The sequence below is a fragment of the Taudactylus pleione genome, unplaced genomic scaffold (assembly GCF_031769625.1).
Source record: "Taudactylus pleione unplaced genomic scaffold, aTauple2 ptg000537l, whole genome shotgun sequence".
Classification (NCBI taxonomy): Eukaryota; Metazoa; Chordata; class Amphibia; order Anura; family Myobatrachidae; genus Taudactylus; species Taudactylus pleione.
In genome coordinates, this window is record NW_028284939.1 from 3,738,651 (window position 1) to 3,759,396 (window position 20,746).

A 20,746-nucleotide genomic window follows, 5' to 3' on the forward strand; every position below is an offset into this window, starting at 1 on the left:
TCAAAGACTTTTCGCAGGTTCGAAAAGTCTTTGAAAAAAAACGGGGATAACTTTTCACCATGTTTTACATGGCGAAAAAAGGGCAGAATTGGGGTTTAGGGGTGCAGGCTTAAAGAAAATAGCCTGCACCCCTGGGAGTGTCATTTAAAAATTAACTGTCAAAAAAAGTTTTAAAAAAAAATAGGGACATCCCAAAAAAATTTAAAATTTGGGGTGAAAGAAAAAAAAGGAAAACCGTGTTTAAAAATAGGGAAATAGGATCAGGACATACCTGCCGACTTTCTGACTGCTTCTTCCGGGACGGAGCCGCCAGACCGGCAGCACGGGGGGGGGGGGGGCCTTGTGAGGCAGGCGGCGAGGCAAAAATTACGCAAATCGCGTCACTGCCCACCCCCCTCTCGTTGCTGTGGGTTATTGCGGGGGGACAGGAGGGGTGGACGGCAGCCGGGAGGATTGTCTGCCTTCCCGGGAGGTCGGAAGCGGCACCCGATTTTCGGGAGGCTCCCGACCAAATCGGGAGGGTAGGCAAGTATGGATCAGGGGTGTTCTGCAAGTATGCGGCAGGTGTTTTCTAGAATAGGCTATTAGCGGCAGGTGCATTTTTTGCAGAATTTTTAAAAAATTACTTTAGGGACTTGAAAATATGCTAGTACCCATTTTCATGTACCCCAAATTTGATGGGAATACTTAAGAAAACGAAAAAATAAAACATAAGTGCTCGTCTGCATCACTTCATCAATGTCATGAAAAAAACACCTGCCGCGGCTATTTAGAAACCCGACTTTCTTCTGCAGACAAAAACGGGGGTACCCATAGTGATCCCCACATATATGGACATCTTTAGGTGGGGTCCTACAATTATTTTCCGAAAATTCTCATTTTTTTTTTTCCGTAGATCCTAATTCGCCGGGTCCTGTTTTCGCTCATTTTAAATTGAATATGGGGGTAAAGCAGGCGCGCGCCCGATACTTTATCCCCAGAAAAGCTCCGATGTGGAGCGAAATATCCAGCACGGACTTTCCGCTCCATAATTGAATACGGGCCATAGACACTCTCACACAGGGGCTCTATTTACTAAGCAGTGTTAGGAGACAGTGAAAAGTGATAAGAAAGTGATAAGGTATCAGCAAATCAGCTCCCAACTGTCATTTTTCAAACACAGCCTGTGAGATGGCAGTTGGGAACTGATTGGCTGGCACCTTATCACTTTCTTATCACTTTTCACTCTGTCTCTTAACACTGCTTACAGTGCTTAGTAACTAGACCCCACACCCTCACATGACTCCTTCCAGGCATAAGTCAAGCCACGCCCCCTCCCTGGCACGCTCCCTCGTGACGCGGCCTCAGCCGCCCTTCCGTGCGTACGTGTGACGTCAGCGCGCCGCGCATGTCCCTAGCAGCTGCAGTGTTTCCTGTCCCCTGGTAAAGGTCGCTGTGACCGGCAGCCGCCGCCGCTCTCTCCTCATCTCACCCGCCGCCGCCGCCATCATGTTGGCCCTGGCCGCCCGCTCCGGCTCCCTGTCCCCGTACCTCTCCGCCACCTCGTACGCCGTGGCCGGGCAGCTGAAGCCGCTGGCCCTCGGAGCTGTGCCGCCGCACGGGGAGAAATTCCAGCTGGACGTCAGAAGGCCGTTCCTCACCCGGGAGACCCTGAGCGGCCAGGCCCCCAGCGGCCCCCTTTCCGCCTCGGCCGGGATCAGTGGTGAGCAGCCAGGGGGGGGGGGAGAGGGAGGGCATGCTGGGACTTGTAGTTCAGCATCTGGATCGCCATGCAGATGGGTACTGGGATGTGTGGGGGTACAGTGCTATGAATGGGGGGGGGAATGATGCTGCTTTGTGTGATGTATCTATGTCCGGTTGCCCTCTCCCCAGTAACCTCTCTCAGTCCTATGCGGACGCCTCGTAACAATCGTGTGCAGACTGCGCTGCAGCCAACGCACGCACCTTTGCGTCACATGGGTATTGGGCGCTTCTTTCCGTCCGTGAAATGGGCCTTTCTGGGTGTCATTTGGACGGAGCGACGGATATTGGCGCTGTGGGAGTGTAGCCGGGGTTGTGTCCTGTTCCGAGTAGTGCCCATGCTAAAGCGATGCGTCTATGGACAGATGGCTTGCACCCGGCGTGGCGTATCTGCACGTGGTGATAGGTATGATGATGGCTGCGCTTGCATGAGCGAGAAAAGCAGAGTGGCGGCGCGTGTCGTCACTTTAGCGTTCCCATAGCCAACTATTGGCTTTAAGTGCTTCTGCCTGCGCCCCGGAATCCGTCGCTCTGTGCCTAGCCCTGATCGTACACTGCTGACATGTTTGACCACTCTCTTGGGTCTAAGGGGCAAGTGTCATTGTGTTGTGTGGGGCCATAGTGTGAGTTGCATACTTGGGCAGTGTGTGTGTATATATACATATGGACACACCTTCTCAGTCAATGGTTTTTGTTTATTTCAATTATTTTCAACATCGTTTTGATGTCTTCAGTATTAATCTATGAAAGAACACACATGGTATTACGTTGTAAACAAATCAAAATATGTAGAGAATGCCAAGAGTGTGCAAAGCTGTCATCCAAGCAAAAGGGGGCTACTTTGAGGAATGTAAAATATAAAACATATTTTTATTTGTTTAACCCTTTTTTTTTTTGTTTACAACGTAATTCCATATGTGATCGTTCATAGTTTTGATGTCCTCAGTATTAATCTACTATGTTGAAAATTATTTAAATAAACTAAAACCATTGAATGATTAGGTGTGTCCAAACTTTTGACTGTGTGTATATAATATATATATATATTTTTTTTTTATTTATTCGTGTGTGTGTGTGTAAAGTGACATCTATCCGTTGCTCTGTCCTGTCCCACTGCTTCGCTCAATAGGGGTGAGTGCTGGACCTTGTAATTGGTATATGTGTATGTATACATGCGCTCTCTCTTGGCTGGATATTGGTATGGAGGGATTGTGGCCTTTCTGTGTTACATGGACATCTATTACTTGCTCCTTTAGTACAGTATACTATAGTTAGCAGAGTTAATAGCACAGAGAGTAACCTCCTTCTGTTTGTCTATCACAGGTCCGTCTTCAGTCCGCTTCTTGCATAGCGATGTTACTGTACCAGATTTCTCTGACTACCGCCGACCGGATGTAGCAGACAGCAAGAAGTCCTCTCAGCCCAGCGACTACAACAGGAAGGGTTTCTCTTACTTAGTAACTGGCGTCACAACCGTTGCCACCGCCTACGTTGCCAAGAATGTCGTTACCCACTTCGTGTCGAGCATGAGCGCGACTGCCGATGTTCTGGCCATGTCCAAGATTGAGGTAAAGCTCTCCGATATACCAGAAGGCAAAAACATGTGTTTCAAGTGGAGAGGGAAGCCCCTGTTCATCCGCCACCGAACACCAAAGGAGATCGAGCAGGAGGCCCAGGTCGTCTTGAGTGAGTTGAGGGACCCGCAGCACGACCTTGACAGAGTTAAGAAACCGGAGTGGGCAATCTTGATCGGAGTGTGCACGCATCTTGGCTGCGTGCCCATCGCTAATGCTGGAGATTTTGGGGGCTATTACTGTCCATGTCACGGGTCACATTACGATGCCTCTGGTAGAATCAGGAAGGGTCCTGCACCGCTAAATCTTGAGGTTCCATACTACGAGTTCCCATCCGAAGACCTTGTGATAGTCGGGTGAACTGCTACAGCATATACTTAATGGTTTAGACTTGCTTACCTCTAAACGTAATATCATGATCTGCACAAGATGCATTTAAAGCTTTTAAAGCTCACTCTGTGTTTAACATTTTAATAAACCATCAAACTCGATGTGGAGAGTTTCCTTGTACTTCTACTGTACAAAGCGATTGTAAAGTTTGGGCCTCCGGGTATTTGAGCCCACCGAGATGGTCTGCATTGAAGAGGCCACTTTCACATGTATACCTTGTACAAAGCAAACATTAAATTCAGACTTTACAGTGTGACATTCTTGTCGTAGTTTTATTGGAGCTAAACCTGGTTTGTGTAGAGTGGTGGTTCTCAAACTTGGTCCTCAGTACCCCACACATTTCATGTTTTCCGGGTCACCCAGCAGGTGCCCAGGTGTATTCATTACTCACTGACACATTTTAAAACATCCAGAGATGGAGCTATTTATTTCACTTGTGATTCTGTGAGGAGACCTGGAAAACATGTACTGCTTGGGGTCCTGAGGACCGAGTTTGAGAACCTGTGCTGTAGAGAGATCTCACAGTTGAGAGAGAGGTTGCGGTTACCTTAATGCAGAGTTCCCATGCTCAATCCTCAAGACACCCTAACAGTCCAGGTTTTAAGGATAGCCATGCTTGAGCACAGGTGACTTAATTAGTACCTCACTCTATTTCATTTAACCATCTGTGAATATCCTTAAAACCTGGACTGTTAGGGTGCCTTTAGGACAGCGTCTGGAAACCACTGACTTAGGGGTATGTTAACAGTAAAATCTTAGCTTACTGCGGCTCTAGTAACGCGATTCGCTTAGCGCGGTTATGTGGGTCAAATAACAAGAGATATGGTAAGAACTTACCTTTGTTATCTCTGTTTCTACGAAGTCCATAGGGTCCACAGGGTGACCTTGGGGTATAGCTGGATCCTCGGGCACCACGGAGTTAAAGCTTTTAGCTGCTCCCAGGATGCACTTGGGTCCAACCTCACCTATACCCCGCCCCCGAGCCACAGGCACCTCAGTTGGTAAGCAGCCCAGGCCGGAGGAGGAGACGAAACAGAGAGAAGGAAGACTGGAACACACAAGAACCATACTCACAGAAATGGGAGACGGAAAACCGGTGACCAGTCACAGAGCCCATATGAAGCCAGGTGCGTCAGGGCGGGTGCCCTGTGGACCCTATGGACTTCGTAGAAACAGAGATAACAAAGGTAAGTTCTTACCATATCTCTTGTTTTCTACTTCAGGGTCCATAGGGGTCCACAGGGTGACCTTGGGGATGTCCCAAAGCAGTCCAACTAAGGGCGGGGACGCTCCTGTGCTGATAGGAGAACCCAGCGCCCAAAGGATGCATCCTGAGAGGCAAAGGTGTCAAACGCATAGAACCTCAAAAAGGTCTGAATGGAAGACCAGGTGGCCGCCTTACAGAGCTGAACAGCGGAGGCGCCATGGCTAGCAACCCAAGAAGGGCCCACGGACCGAGTGGAATGAGCCTTAACAGAGGCTGGAACAGGTAAACCCTCCTGCATATAAGCCTCAATAATAACAGAACGAAGCCAACGGGCTAGAGTCTGTTTGTTGGCAGGCCAACCCCTCTTGTGAAAACCAAAGAGGATAAACAAAGAATCCGACTTCCTCACAGAACTAGTCCGGTCCACATAAACCTGGAGTGCCCTTACAACGTCTAAGGAAGTCTCCCCAGCCGAAAGATCAGGTGACTGAAAGGCTGGTACAACAATTTCCTGATTAATGTGGAACCTGGAAACCACCTTAGGCAGGAAATCAGGACGAGTGCGAAGCACCGCTCTGTCCTGATGAAAAATCAGAAAAGGGGGACGACAAGAAAGCGCCCCCAAATCTGAAACCCTCCTGGCAGAAGCAATTGCCAAGAGGAAAACAGTTTTAAAAGTTAGCCACTTGAGCTCCACTGACTCCAAGGGCTCAAAAGGAGGACCCTGTAAGGCCCTAAGAACCACCGCCAAATCCCACGGGGCCACAGGTGGCACAAAGGGAGGCTGGATTCTCAAAACACCCTGGAAAAAAGTGTGTACGTCCGGCATAGCAGCGATCCTGCGCTGGAACCACACCGACAGACCAGACACGTGTACCTTCAGTGAAGAAAGACGTAATCCTAAGTCCAAACCGGACTGAAGGAAAGCCAGAATACGCGAAACGCGGAACACCTGGGGATCATAGTTTCTGGCCTCGCACCACTGAAAGTAAGTGTGCCACACTCTGTGATAGATCCTCGCGGAAGCAGGCTTGCGCGCCCTCAGCATGGTGGTAATAACGGAGCTAGAAAAGCCCCGAGACCTCAGGACGGCTGTCTCAAGAGCCACGCCGTCAAAGATAGTCGACCCAGATCCGGGTGAAGACAGGGCCCCTGAGACAACAGGTCCCGCCGTTGAGGTAGGAGGTACGGAGCGTCGATGGACAGGCTCCGCAGATCGGAGTACCACGGCCTTCTGGGCCACGCTGGGGCCACCAGGATCAGTGTGCCTCCGTCCTGTTTGAACTTGCGCAGGACCCGAGGCAGCAGAGATATCGGAGGGAACAAGTAAGCCAGTTGAAACAGCCATTTCACCGACAGCGCGTCTATCAGACTTGCGCCTGCGTCCCTTGTCCTTGACCCGTACACAGGCAGCTTGTGATTGTAACGGGACGCCATCAGGTCCAGCTCTGGCAGCCCCCACTTGTCCACGAGTAGTTGGAATACCTCTGGATGAAGCGACCATTCCCCGGGATGCACATCGTAACGGCTGAGGAAGTCTGCCTCCCAATTGAGGACTCCTGGGATGAAAACTGCCGAGAGAGCTGGAAGATAGCGCTCCGCCCAAGCCAGGACGCGGGACACCTCCGACATCGCAGCTCGACTGCGAGTCCCTCCCTGGTGATTGATGTACGCCACCGTGGTGGCGTTGTCTGACTGCACCTGAACGGCCCTTCCGTGAAGAGCGGTGCCGGACGACTGCAGGGCTCTATACTGCCCGCAGTTCCAGGATGTTGATGGGAAGAATCGCTTCCTCCGCCGACCAACGACCCTGAAGTGACAAGGAGCCTGTCACCGCCCCCCAACCCCGGAGACTGGCATCTGTCGTGAGCAGAACCCATTCCGGGATCCAAAAGGGGCGCCCCTCCAGGAGATGCGCTGTCTGCAGCCACCAGGCTAGGGACAGACGCACCTCCGAGGACAACACCAGCATCTGAGAGCGGATCCTGTGTGGCAATCCGTTCCATTCTGAAAGAATCAGCCCCTGCAGGGGCCTGGAATGGAACTGGGCAAACTCCACCATGTCGAATGCCAACACCATGGACCCCAAAACTCTCATCGCTGAGTGCACCGACACTCTGCCACTGCTCAGACAACTGTGAATCCGCAGCTGTAAGGAGGAGACCTTCTCTGGAGTCAGAAAAATCCGTTGCTGACGAGAGTCCAGCAGGGCCCCCAAATGAACCATCCGTTGTGATGGGATGAGGGAGGATTTCTTCCAGTTGATCAACCAGCCGTGCGCCTGTAGACAAGCGACCGTCAGGTGGAGATGCTGGATCAGTACCTCCGGGGAGCTTGCCAGCAAGAGGAGGTCGTCTAGATACGGTAGCAACCGTATCCCCTGGCTCCGAAGGTGAGCCGCCATGACCGCCATCACCTTGGTAAATACCCTTGGTGCCGTGGAGAGACCAAAGGGTAGAGCCCTGAATTGGTAGTGGTTGTGGAGAATAGCAAACCGCAGAAACCGTTGGTGCGATGTTGCTATAGGCACATGGAGGTAGGCGTCCTGGATATCCAGGGAGACCATATAATCCCCCGGTTCCATCGCCAGTATGATGGAACGCAAAGTTTCCATCCTGAATTTGGGAACCCTGAGAAACCTGTTCAGGGACTTCAAATTGAGGATGGGGCTATGAGAGCCATTGGGTTTCTGCACCAGAAACAGCGTAGAGTAATACCCCATCCCACGTTGAGACTGTGGTACGGGTATAATGACCCCCGCCGTCAGTAAGGCCTCTATGGCTTCCTGAACCTGCAAGGCCTTGGTTTTGTCCTGAGAAGGACTTGTGCAAAAAAACTGGCAAGGCGGCCTGTGCCGAAAAGACAGGGCGTACCCCTGGGAGACCACTTCTCGCACCCAGGCATCCGTGGTGGTATTGTGCCAGCACTGGGCGAATTGAAGAAGTCGGCCTCCCACTCTGGGGTCCCCCAGAGGGAGGCCCGTCCCATCACGCAGAAGGCTTATCTTCTGGCTTGGAAGAAGGGCGCCTAGCACTCCAGGCTTGCTTCTTTGGCTTTGAGGCGGTCTTGGGTGCGGACTGCCTCGGGAAGGACTGACCCTTTGCCTTGCCCTGAACCCGAAAGGAACGAAACGCCGAGCTCCGGACCTTAGCAGGTGTAGTAGCTGAAGGGAGGAAGGCTGACTTGGATTTTGCCAGGGTATCTACTATTTTGTCCAGGTCCGGACCAAATAGTAATTCCCCATTAAAAGGTAAGGCCTCCAAGCCTTTCTTTGAATCCGCGTCTGCTCTCCAAGACCGCAACCACAAGGATCTACGAGCAGACACTGCTGCCGCCGAAACCCTAGAGGTCAACAGGCTAGCATCCAAAGATGCTTCTCCAATGTAGGAGGCGGCATCTCTCATCTGTCCTAACAACGCCCCCTGGACGTCCGGAGATTCATCCGTAAACGTGTCCTCCAAGGCGTTGGCCCACCCCTCAATGGCCTTGGCCACCCAGGAGATGGCCATGGACGGCCGGGCTACAGCCCCTGAGAGAGAATAAATAGACTTTAGACAAGTCTCCACCTTCCTGTCCGTAGGATCCTTCAGCGAGGATATAGACGGCAATGGCAAAGTAGCACTCCTGATGAGGCGTGTTACATGGGAATCGACTGCAGGCGGAGTTTCCCATTTCTTACAATGCGCTTCCGGGAATGGATAATTGGACGCCAAGCGTTTCTGTGGCAGGAAACGCTTACTGGGCGTCTGCCAGGCCACCGCCATGTGATCAGTCAACTGATCAGACAAGGGGAACGCTGTAGAAGTAACCTTAGCTTTTTTAAAACTAGGATACCTTGACTTGGGAGCGGGTGCCTCATCCTCAATCAGAAGAATAGCCCGCACCGCCTTAACCAGAGCCCGCACATTGATGGAAGACTTAGTGTCTACCTCCTGGACTGAGGCATCTGAGGCTGAGTCATCCTGTACCTCACCATCATCCGAGAACCCCTCAGAATCCGAAAGATGCGCAGCCTGTGCCATGACTGAGCGTTTAGACGCCCTGGAGGGCACGTCACTGCGCATCATCGACTGAAAAGCCTGAAGATGCTGCCGCCAAATCTTGGACAGTGTGGGAAAGCGCATCCACCCAGGGTGGAGGAGCTGTCACAGGAGCCTGAAACGGCACCACAGCCGGCTGTGCCACAGGGGTGGACTGAATATACATTGGCAACCCCGCATAGGGACCAACAGGCTGAGACCCCGGGGGAGTCTGCAATAATTGTGGGACACCCGGGGAATGGGGGATTGCAGGCTGGGGCAACGCCCTAGTAGGGGCGGCAGTCGGGACTGACAGACGGTCCGCGATGGACACCAGCACCTGGGAAAACATCGCCCATGGTGGCTCCTGCGAAATGGGAGGTTTAGACGTACCAGGGAGCGCCTGGCACCGTCCGCACAGGCCGTCCTGTGACAAATCCTCCCTATCCACTCCTGCAGAACAGCGCCTGCAGGAGAACAATGCTGGAGCCCCGGAGTGCTCAATCTCCTCCTCAGACATGACTTAGGAAGAAAACGTGCGCACTCACCAGTGTGCTGAACAACAGCCCACAATATGGCACCGTGTAGCACACAACTGTATGTGACGGACCTCACAAATACGTGATCTATATAGGTGAGGTCAGTAGAAACACCCTTCCCCCGCACACCTGTAGGGCTTGTAGGAGAAGGAAAGGGATAGGTACAGGCTGACAGTAAGTAGAAAAAAGACACAGACAGGCAGCACTAGCAAAAGTCACATACCATGCAGGAAGATATACTCACTGCACCTTTCCACTACAATCAACCTCCCAGATTCAGTGTCTGGGAGGGCTATAGCGCTGTGTACACTGTCCTTCTGCAGGGGAGAGGTACACAGGGGGACCGGTCCGCGTGCTCCCTGAGAGTATCCACGCTGCCACAGAGAAAATGGCCGCTGGAGCCCTCAGAGGAGGAGTGGCCGAGTATCTGCAGCTCAGCGACACCAGACTCCGTGCTGAAAGGCGCGCTGAGCTGAGGGGAGGAGCCGCTAGACAGGGAAGGCTTCCTCCCCTGGCTAGCATATTAACCCCAGGGCTTGCCGGCATCCCGCTTGCCGCTTAATTTACCCTGGTGGTCTAGTGGTCTGGCGGGGTATGCCTCCGCTGGAGGGGGGGCCCGCCGCCACCGCTAGCGCCCCCGGTCTGTCCCCTAGACCGGGGGCATGGGACTGCATTTGAAAGGAATCCGCGCACCGCCGCTAATCAGCGGTGCGCGGCTTACCTGATCTCCCCGGCGTCTTCCGGCAGCAGTCCCGGGGGAAGCCAGAGTCCGGCTAGTACAGACTCTGGCTTCCCCCGCCGCGATCCCCAGTTCAGTGCTGGCGTCGCGGCGCCAGCAGGGAGAAGGAGCGGCAGCGTGGGCGTCTGTACAGACAGCCCAGCGCTGCTGCCCTAGAGAAAAAACTTATAGTAAAAAATAAATAAATTTAACTAAGTTCAATAAAAAATTAAAAGCTTTAGGGGGCTGCTCCTGCAGCCCCCCCGCAGGGTGACCCGACTCCGGCCGGGCACCATCTAAAACTGAGGTGCCTGTGGCTCGGGGGCGGGGTATAGGGGAGGTTGGACCCAAGTGCATCCTGGGAGCAGCTAAAAGCTTTAACTCCGTGGTGCCCGAGGATCCAGGATCCAGCTATACCCCAAGGTCACCCTGTGGACCCCTATGGACCCTGAAGTAGAAAATGGAGATATCAGCCTGTACACCAAAAAAGTGCAAACTAACATTATATAGCAGCATAGAAGTATTTTAGTGGCCAAGAGCACAGTATTTGGAGCTCTTAAAAGGTGTCAATATGCTGCGTTTTGCCTTTTGTAGAACATTGATAAAAGGCAAGTGTGATTCAGCAAATAAAGGGCCTGATTCAGAGCCGGACGCTCTGACCAGAGTGCTCGCTCTGAATCAGGGCCCTCCTCCATGAAAATGGAGCGTCCTCCTGGACGCTAGTATAGCTTTGGGTCACCACCCACAGCATATACGAGCGTCCAAAAAGATGGACCATCGCGACCATCGGACTTGCGACGGAGACCCTGCGGTAGGGTCTCCCTGCCACAAGCCCTGGAGTGATTTTGGCTCTATCAGAGCCAAAATCACTCCCACTGACATCACTAGTGATGTCAGTGGGGCCGGCTTCAGACGGTAGGCAGCACGCCCCATTTGGTGCGAGACCCGGAGCGATGGGAAGCCCGTCGCTCCCGGGTCTCGCGCATGCGCACGACGGAGCTCCCTCCGTCGTGCGCATGCGCAGTGGGGAACATCGACCCACTTGCGAGCGTACTGCCGCTCGCGAGTGGGTCTGAATGACCCCCAAAGCCTCTAGTTTAGTTTGGAGTGCATACAAATGCCTGCAAGTTTATTTTGTAATTTTAAGCCACTTTTAAAAATGTAAAACCTGTAACGCTCACCTGCAAGCAAAGCAGCAGCTGTCCCACACCATCTGACCCATTCTGCAATTTGCAGAATTTCACCTCAAAACTTAACATGTCCAGCCACCAGACCTCACAATAACACGCATTGTCTCTAGCTAGTGTGTGCCGGCAGCACGGACTAGACACCTCTTTAGAATCCGTTGGGTACTTGGTCTTCACCCTTGTTATAAGGGCTGTCAAAACATTAACTTCTCTCCCCAGATCCAGCGCTGACAGGGTTTTCTTTTTCTTTTCCTGTTGTTGTAGGCTGCCCCGTAAAATCCTGGGTCGCACCATTCAGTTTTAACCTGGGTTGTCTGCCCAGGACTTAAGTCCTGGGAAGAACCCTGGTCAATAGCAGGGTCACCGACCCGGGAACATGTTTTCAGGTTGGTGCATTTCAGACATAAACAAGACCCAGGTAGTTTGGCCGAGCCCCAGCAAACACCCGGGAATCTCGCCATGTCTGAAAGGGTTATAAAAGTTTTGTTCTAAATAAGGGGTAAGCATTGTGTTGCACTCCAGCTGCTGAGGAACTACACCTCACAGCAAACCCTGACCCATATTTGCAGTTAGGGCATGCTAGGATGTATAGTTCCACAGCAGCTGGAGTGCAACAGGTTAACTACCAGTGTTATAAACCAGTGGTTCTCAAACTCTGTTTACAGGACCCCAAACAGGTCACATTTTCCAGGTCACCCAGCAGGTGCACAGGTGTATAGCGTGACTGCTAGGCTGTTTTAGCGGGGCACCGCGCCCTACCCTAATTCTGAAGGGCAGAAAGCGCCCTGCTGAGACAGCCTGCGGGTTCTGTCCCACCTGTGGGTCAGTGTCCCGCGGGTGGTCAAAACGGTGGCACGGCTGTCACCACCGGTGAATGGATGCTGGGCGTATTTAGGACCTGTGCAAATATACATGAAGTCTATGTTGTGTATTATAGCCAGATGCAGTATTCATGTGTTGGTAATGGAGTTTCCAGACATGTACTTTCCCACTCACCCGCTTGACGGTCTCACTGCTGGCTCTAGTAATAGCAGAGCTGCTTTGCACGTGTCCTCCACACTGTGCTGGCAGAGGCGAGCAGATCCTGAAACGCTGGGCAAACCCCTAACGTGACGGGGACGTAACAGTAGCACTAGGACTTTTCTCCATACCTTAGGGCTGTGGGCACGGAGGTAATAAAGAGTAAAGAAAATAGATGTAGGCCATTTGGTCTTGGTTGAACTTCAAGTACCAGTTAATAACCATGGCTGCTGGAGCAGACTGGCTCTTGAAGAACCACAAGTGCCAGCTTGCCCTGGCATGGAAGCCAGCTGGGACCTGTAGTTTGCCAAAGAACACACAATAAAAAGCGTTCAGTCAGAAAACCTATTTTGTTACTTACCTGCTCATGAAAGGTACCTGTAAGAAAAGAAGAGAAATGATCAGCATAGCTGGTAGTGCCCAATTTAACTACAGTGATCCCAGCTGCAACTATTTTCCTATATTTTACATTGGCCTATACTAGTCATAGGGGGTTCTCACAGGTTATTTCAGGTCAACCTGTGGGAACTGCGAACAAGAGTATAGGTACAATGTAATGCATAGAGGTTACCAGCACTGGGCTGAAAGTGCAAATGCTAGTTAAAAAGTTGTGAGAACAACATGCAGAAACAGAATTTGAAGGCCGATTGGCCCATCTAGTCGTCCCTCATTTGTTTTACCCCTTCTGTTGTGTCAGCCCTGTTGCCTATCTTTGTGTCATCGGCAGAAATGTATACTTTCCCTTTAACACCATTTGAATTGTCACCAACAAAGATATTAAACAGCACTGGCCCAAGTACAGACCCCTGCTGTACTCCACTGGTAACCTTTCCTTCCTGTGAATACACTCCACCAAGTCATGCTGAGTGGGATCATGTAAGTTGCTGGATTTAAGAAGAGAGTTGTGGCATATCTTAAGTGTTTCCATTATTCTCACTACTACTGATGTAAGGCTCACTGGTCGGTAGTTACTTGCCTTTTCCTTGCTTCTACTTTTGTGCAGTTGGTACTACATTGCCTTTTTCTTCGTCACAGCCCATAGGGGACACAGGCAGATCTTGGGTATAGGGTGGAGCAGGAGTAGTCCGGGGACCAACTAGTTGAGCTATTTCCAGCAGTCCTGGCTCCTCCCCCCTCTATACCCCAGCCTCAGGCAGGCCAGTTTTGTTTGGTGCGCTGCAGGAGCAAGGCACATGTAAGACACTGCTCTACAGTCTATGCTTCTCTTTAATTAATTTTTTTTATCTGGGCAGCTCTAGGTGTCCTATAGGACACTCCACTGACCCCCTGCATCGACGGCTGCAGCACTAGCGAGCGGGTCGCTGACTTCGGCCGGTCCCCCAGCAAACACCAGGGACCCGCAGCCGGAGGCCAGGGGAGGGAGCATGAACGGTGCTCAAAGGTAAGAGCGGCTCCCTGCTTGCTGTTACCACCGGTGTGGGAGACCACTGGCGACACTGACAAAGGATGCCCAGGCCACCTGACACCTGCTAGACCACCAGGGCACAAGCAATGCGGTGCATCATTAGAAGCAGCCATTGCCCTAGGGGATCAGGTTCAGCTATGGGGAGGTAGGCTCCTCCCATTCAGCCCATCCCCGCTCCCTTGGCGCGCTCCCTCACTGCGACAGTCATGCCACAGGTATTCTCTCTCCTTTCTCCCATCCCACCGTTGAGCATTAATTGCCCATTGATACAGCATTGTATGTTTCTGTGTGTAGGTATTTGTGTTCAGGAGTACATTTTATATCTAATTTTCTTCTGCCAGTTTAGTAAATCCCTTGTCTGAGTCCCCGCTTATTGTGGGGTGAGGTCACATTCATTGCACTTCCCCTTTTATTGCACACAGTTGTTTACTTAACTGGTGTGTGGGGACCTCCTTGAATTGTGGTACCAGGTTCTCCAAGGGCAAAGCACCCAGGGATGGGGGTGCTTTAGTGGTTTTTAACTGCAGGACTTGTACTTCTGTGTTTTCTCCTCAGGCTCCGTACAACCATGGGCTCTGTGTACAGTGTTTTGCAGATTCGCAGCCAGAGTGTCGGTCAGCTATGACTTTTATCTGGATCTCTAAATGTAGCCTCCCGGTTTAGCGGGAGAAAAGCTGTTCTTCACTTCAAAGATGCCAAGGTCTATGGCCACACCACCACGAACACGCCCGATATCGTCTGATCTAGGAAGCTAAACAGGGCCAGGCCTGGGAAGTACTTGGATGGGAATACCAGGTGCTGTAGGCTACAGACCACTAAGGCTAGCGCTTTGGTTTTCAAGCTTCGTAGAAAGTTTCTGGATAATTCCCGTCTTTTGCGCAGTGTGTGGACCTTCTACGGAGGGCTCATAGGCACCTGCTGGTTTCTAAGCACATTGCCTCCTTCAATTCTCTACATGCTGCGGACCGGGCATAATGAGTCTCCTCCTTAGTGGTTGCTCACAATGCCCGCCTAGTCAGAAACGCTTGAGATCCGACTGACGGGAAATTCCTTCAAAAGGGACTTATATTCTGCATAATCTATTGCGCCTCCAGTCCTGGCTTCTGCTTCAGTAGCTAAAGCCATTGGAGGTTGGATGGATGCCTCAGCTCGGTTTCCCATTGGAATGAGCTGCGTCAGGTGAGAACATCAAAGGGTGTCCTCTTGGTGTCCTGACTTCAGGGTGTCGGCATCCTTGGTGGCTGTTAGGCGAGCTCTCTGGCTTAATTTCTGGTGCGCTGACTCACACTTTATGGAGGCCATAGTGGCTCTTCCGCTTTTAGGTCTTTTTGCCACAATCCTGTTTTTGACAGGATTGTACCAACAATGAACTGCGTCCAGGATGGCCTTCCTTCTGTGACCTAAGTCACAAACTTCTAACTTTAGTGCCTTTCCACAGAGGGAAGGGCCAAAGGCCAACCTTTCTCAAGGCTTCGGGTTACTCTTCCAGGCTCCGAGCTAAACACCACAGGTTGACCAGTTATCCTACCTCCAGACCTACTGACAGGCGTGCGCTTGACAAGGCAGACCTCCACCTAGGGGGGGCCTAGCGTGGAACGCTGACCTTTACTGTTTCTATCACCTCGCTAGCTACTGTACAGGATGCCTGAGGGTGAGGATTTCTCTCCTAGAGCTATGCCGTAGCCTTTCAGGAATAGCCTCAGATCCTATTTTTTCCAACTGGGGGACTCTGGACTTTTTGCCAGTCTCTTCTTTGTTCACCTGGAAATGCTTAACAGGCTTTTTGGTCATCACTGAGTGTCAATGCACTGTTATATTCAGATCCTGGGCTCGTTTGTCTCCACATTCGTCATGGTGGAGTATGCCCAGTTTCACTCCCTGCCTCTTCAGATGGATGATGGTCCCTGTGGAACAGGTCCCACAGATAGCTTTCACCTTCCTGGTTGGTTCGGCTCTTCCTCTTGTGGTCCAGGCATCCCGCTTAGATGGACTGCCCCCTTCGAGATTCCACATGGGGTACAACCTTCCAGGGTCAGTGAACAACTTCTGTGAGCCAAGTGCCGATCAACTTTGTGGATCTCCGAACAATCTTCAGAGCTCTCTGCTGCTCCTATAGCATGGCCCGGTCCAGGTGCAATCCGATATTGTGACTGCCATCACCTGCATAAACCATCAGGACGGCACTCGCAGTCACGGTGCATTGAAGAAGGTGAGTCGCGTTCTTTATCTGGGCGGTGTGTCAACTTCCGGGTCTGTCGGTAGTCTTCCTCCGTGGAGTCTAGGATGGGGAAGAGAGGTTCCTCGGCCACCTGGGCATATGCCCAGGCAAATGGGGGACGAGTTTGGGACTCTAGTTCTTCACTTGTGGTGGCCATACATCACTTTGATGGCATCTGAGTACGAACACAGTCTAACGAGGTATTGCTCCCCTACTAGGGTTCTGGGTGCCCTTTGGGTGGACATCTTGCCAGTCCAGCAGGAGTTCATTCTCTCGTATGTCTTCCAATTTTGTGGGTTCTGCGGGTCCTTCACAGGCTGCAGTGGGAGGCATGGTAATCCTGGTTGCCCCCTGAGTCTTGGTGAGCCTGGTACGCAGGACTACAATAAACGCTCTGCTGTATCTTCCTTGTGGCCATATCTTCTGTCTCAGGGCCTGTGCTTCTACCTAGCCCGTCTCGTTGCTCTTGACTCAGTCTTGAGCACTTGAAGGTTCACCAGATTGGTCATTCGTACTATGCTGTATGCAAGACTTTGTCACTGCTTGGGCGGATTTACTTTGCTTAGTCTCCCAAATGTGTAAATCACACTATGCCCGGTAGCTCCGTGTTTCACACTCCTGTAATGAGCTGCTCCAGCACTGCTCCGAGTCACAGGAGATGTCCAGTCGGTTAATTGCAATAACAGCAATGCCCACCGCCCGGAGGGGAAGAACACTGATGTCCTGAGTCTCCCGATAGTGAGCTAACCTTGTGCTGGTTAAAGCCGACAGTGCATCCCAAACAGCCAATGTTGTATTGTTGGGGTTACTTGTAAAGCAGTCCAGCCTGCTGAGGTAGTGATAAGTAATAAAGAAGTGTTAGTCTTGCTGGATGGATATTAGGCTTGATACCCGTAGGTGAAACATGGTTTTCCATGGGACGGATCCCCCTTTTTGTCTTTTACGAATTTCGTAAATGAGACTGGTTGGTTTCCACACAGGACTTGGCTTCGTTTGATTTTTGGTCACACTTGGGCGGTCCTTTCTGTTCTGTCTTTACAATCGGGTTCTTTCACCGAATTGGTGGGTACTTCTTGGGTGACTCACCAGGGGTGCCTCGGCTGAGCTGCTTTGTAGAGAAGCCCTATGGTCCTCCACCCATACTTTATTCCGGTTCTGTTCATGGGACACCTGCGGCTTTTGGCTGAAGGGATTCTCAGCACAGCTGTGGCGCGTGCCCTCCTGTAATGGGATTGCTTTGGGATGTCCCATGGTCTCTGTATCTGGCCTCACCTTTAGTTTTTTTAAATTTCTGTTAGAACCTCCACCTCTGTTAATGTGCTGTAGACCGACACTGTCCACCTAGTTTTGTGGGTGTTGTTCACTTGGCTGGTCTGATTTAAAAAGTTGGATAAGTGTATGGAGGGACACTACATGATCATTTTAGTTAGTCAGATAATCATTTAGTTGGCTAGTGTATGCCCAGCTTTATTCCAAAACAGCCATCGTTCACAATATTTTGCCTCTGTAGTGAGGCTTATATTGGTTTGTGTCTGAGTATGGTCTCCTATGTAAGTGGTCAGGCATCTGTTACTCATCTACTTTCACCGACATGTCCGCGACACTCCCATAATCTGCTCACAAGACTAACCATCTTCCCTAAGCCACCTCACTATCACGGCCCAGCCCTTTTCCAAAAAAATTCTGATACACTGCTTCTATAGCGCAACAGCGCCTTTCTGCATATACTTTGGATAACACTTACGTTGTAGGTTTTTTTGGGATATACACGCAAGAGCAGTAGCAAAAAAAAATCACATATCTAAATAATCATCACCATTGTCTGCAGCTCCAGATTGTTTCTTTCTCTTGATACATTGCATGGCACATCCTGACTGTTTTTTCACAGATTTGGCACTAAACAGGTGTTTTGTGTAGAGGGAGGCTGCCAACTTTAGGCAATGTATAATTTTATGTATTTAATTTACAAGTACTGCACATGAACGAATTTGGGAGTGTGGATTTCAGTGGGCATACCTGGGAGGTAACACCGTGGTGGTTAGTCAGACATGGGCATGTCGCTGACAGCAGCAGCATTGAAAGACGCTCACGCAGGAGACCATGTTCAGATGGAAAAACTGCAAGTGCCACGGGTGTAAAGTGCTGCAAGTGGGCACCTCAGTTTTAAAGAAATTTCGCATAGCATTAGCAGAGGATGCAAAGGCGCCTGCGACAAAAAAATCAGGCCTATGGTGTGATCTAGTGACAAGTAAAGCACACTTGTGCGGGATTGCACCACAGTAGCTTTGTCCACGAGATTGCACTTTAGAGGCAACGTTCCTAATTTAGGGCCCTATTCAACTAGAAGCGAAAAGTCAGTTGCCGGACTTTCCGCCATCATCGCTGGTTTCAGGTGCGAAAAAGTATCGCGCGTATCACCGCATTCCATTTGAAATCGGCGAAAATGGAACCCAGCGAAACGCAAACAGGCGAAAAGTGCTGTCATTTTTTGGAAATCAGCCTGACACCCCCCAAAAGATGCTCTGACATGTTCACTATGGGTACCCCCAATTAGCCCTGCTAAAGTTATTTGAGGTCTTTGAATGGGCGCTATTTAGCGTCTTTGGGACAGTGATGAAGAATAGCATTTGGGCACTTTTTTGGGGGAAAATAAGTATTCCCATCAAATTTGGGGTACATGAAAATGGGTGCAAGCATATTTTAAAGTTGCTAAAGTCAAGCATTAAAAAGCGCCAAAAACGCACCTTCAGCAAACACCTGCAATCCAAAAAACACCTCCCCCATACTTCCAGACCCCCCAAAGGCTATTTAGCTAGTTTTTTTATTTTGTACCCCCACTTTTATTTTTTTTTGCCCACTTTTTCAGAGTGCTTTTTTGGAGTTTTTATTGTTGTTTTTTTAGCATTTTTTGACTCAATTAGCGTCAAGGGGGTGTAAAAAGGGTTTAGGGGGGTTGCCGCAATTTTGCACCCCAATACTGCACTTTTTTCCGCCGGATATCCATTAGGGAAACTTTTCCGCAGGTTACAAGGCGCAAACTTTTTGCAGCGGCGAAAAGTCGGACAAATTGAATACGGGATAAGTTGAAACCGGTGAAAATGATGTAATCGGCGAAAAAGTCTCACCAAAACGGACTTTTCACTTCTAATTGAATACGGCCCTAAGTGCACTGCTTTGTATTATAGGCGCTGAGGAGATAATTAAATACCATCTGTACTGCTTCTAAAAGTTTTTCTATGCAACAGAATCTCTGATTAGGTCAAGTTCCAGATACATTTATAAATATCCTTTAACCCGTATTAACTAAGGGGCAGTGGCGTAACTAGGGCAGGGCGAGCGGGGTGCGTGCCCTGGGCGCCGTGAGGCCGCCGGCCACGGTACCGGCCCGCCCTAGTTAGCCAGTGTAGAGCCGACCGCAATGAGTGCGGTCAGCGCTACACATTTTCACAGGACCGGCGCTAGGCTTTCAGCGCCGGTCCTGTGCTGCACAGCTGAGCCCGTTCCCTCCCCCTGGGCGCTTGCCCACTAGCGCTAGGAGGCGGGCTCAGGCTGTGCATAACACACGCAACGCCGCCAGCGCTGGCGGCGATGTGTGTGTTAAACAGCAATCAATGAGAGTCAGATAGACTCTCATTGACTGCTGCAGCACCCACTGCAAGACCCGGGCTTCCGTCCGGTAATGGGACAGACGTCATGACATCATGACGTCTGTCCCATAATGATGAGCGCGCCAGCCCGGGAGGACTGGCGGACAGCGGTGGGAGCGGTGTCGCGGACCGGAGCAGCAGCAGCAGCGTGGATTCAGGTACCGTATAAGCGGAGTTTTTCAGCACATTTTTTGTCGGTCAGCGCTACACAGCACAAACACACAGCCGCCGGAGCTGGCAGCTGTGTGTTTGCTGTAATCAGCAGCCGCTGAGCGTCTGTCAGACTCTCAGCGGCTGCTGCTGCTCCCACTGCGGGAACCATCTTCCGGCTCCCGCAGTGGGTGATGGGAGACACGTCGTCATGACGACGTTTCTCCCATGCAAAGTGGCCGGAGTAGCGGATAGCGGCGGGACCAGGAGCTGGAGTTTCAGGTAAGTGATTTTTTTTTTTTATTCTTATCACATCTCTCTCTACAGGGGGGGGGGACTACATGGGGCACTACCAGGGGGCGATTACTACAGGGGGCACTACCAGGGGGCGATTACTACAGGGGGCACTACCAGGGGGCGATTACTACAGGGGGCACGAAAAGGGGGGATTACCACTGGGGGAACTACCAGGGGAGGATTACTACAGGGGGCACTACCAGGGGGGGATTACTACAGGGGGAACTACCAGGGGGGATTACTACAGGGGGCACTAAAAGGGGGGATTACCACTGGGGGCACTACCAGGGGGGGATTACTACAGGGGGAACTATCAGGGGGGGATTACTACAGGGGGCACTACCAGGGGGGGATTACTACTGGAGGCACTGAAAGGGGGGATTACCACTGGGTGCACTACCAGGAGGGATTACTACTGGGGGCACAACCAGGGGGAATTACTACTGGGGGCACTACCAGCTGCTGCCATTTCCCACACTAGGCTTATACTCGAGTCAATAAGTTTTCCCAGTTTTTTGGGGTAAAAGTAGGTACCTCGGTTTATATTCGGGTCGGCTTATACTCGTGTATATACGGTAAGTATATTTTTATATATCTATATTTTAAACCTATCT

At 51.2% G+C, this 20,746-nt stretch overlaps 1 protein-coding gene across 1 annotated transcript; it reads left to right on the top strand.

The window, feature by feature from the left end:
- Positions 1-1,356: 1,356 nt before the first annotated feature.
- UQCRFS1 (ubiquinol-cytochrome c reductase, Rieske iron-sulfur polypeptide 1) lies at positions 1,357-3,960 on the top strand. Its single transcript, XM_088451119.1, has 2 exons — positions 1,357-1,702; positions 3,064-3,960. The coding sequence occupies exons 1-2, from the start codon at positions 1,489-1,491 to the stop codon at positions 3,672-3,674; spliced, it is 825 nt and encodes a 274-aa protein (XP_088307245.1). The 5' UTR covers positions 1,357-1,488; the 3' UTR covers positions 3,675-3,960.
- Positions 3,961-20,746: the final 16,786 nt, after the last annotated feature.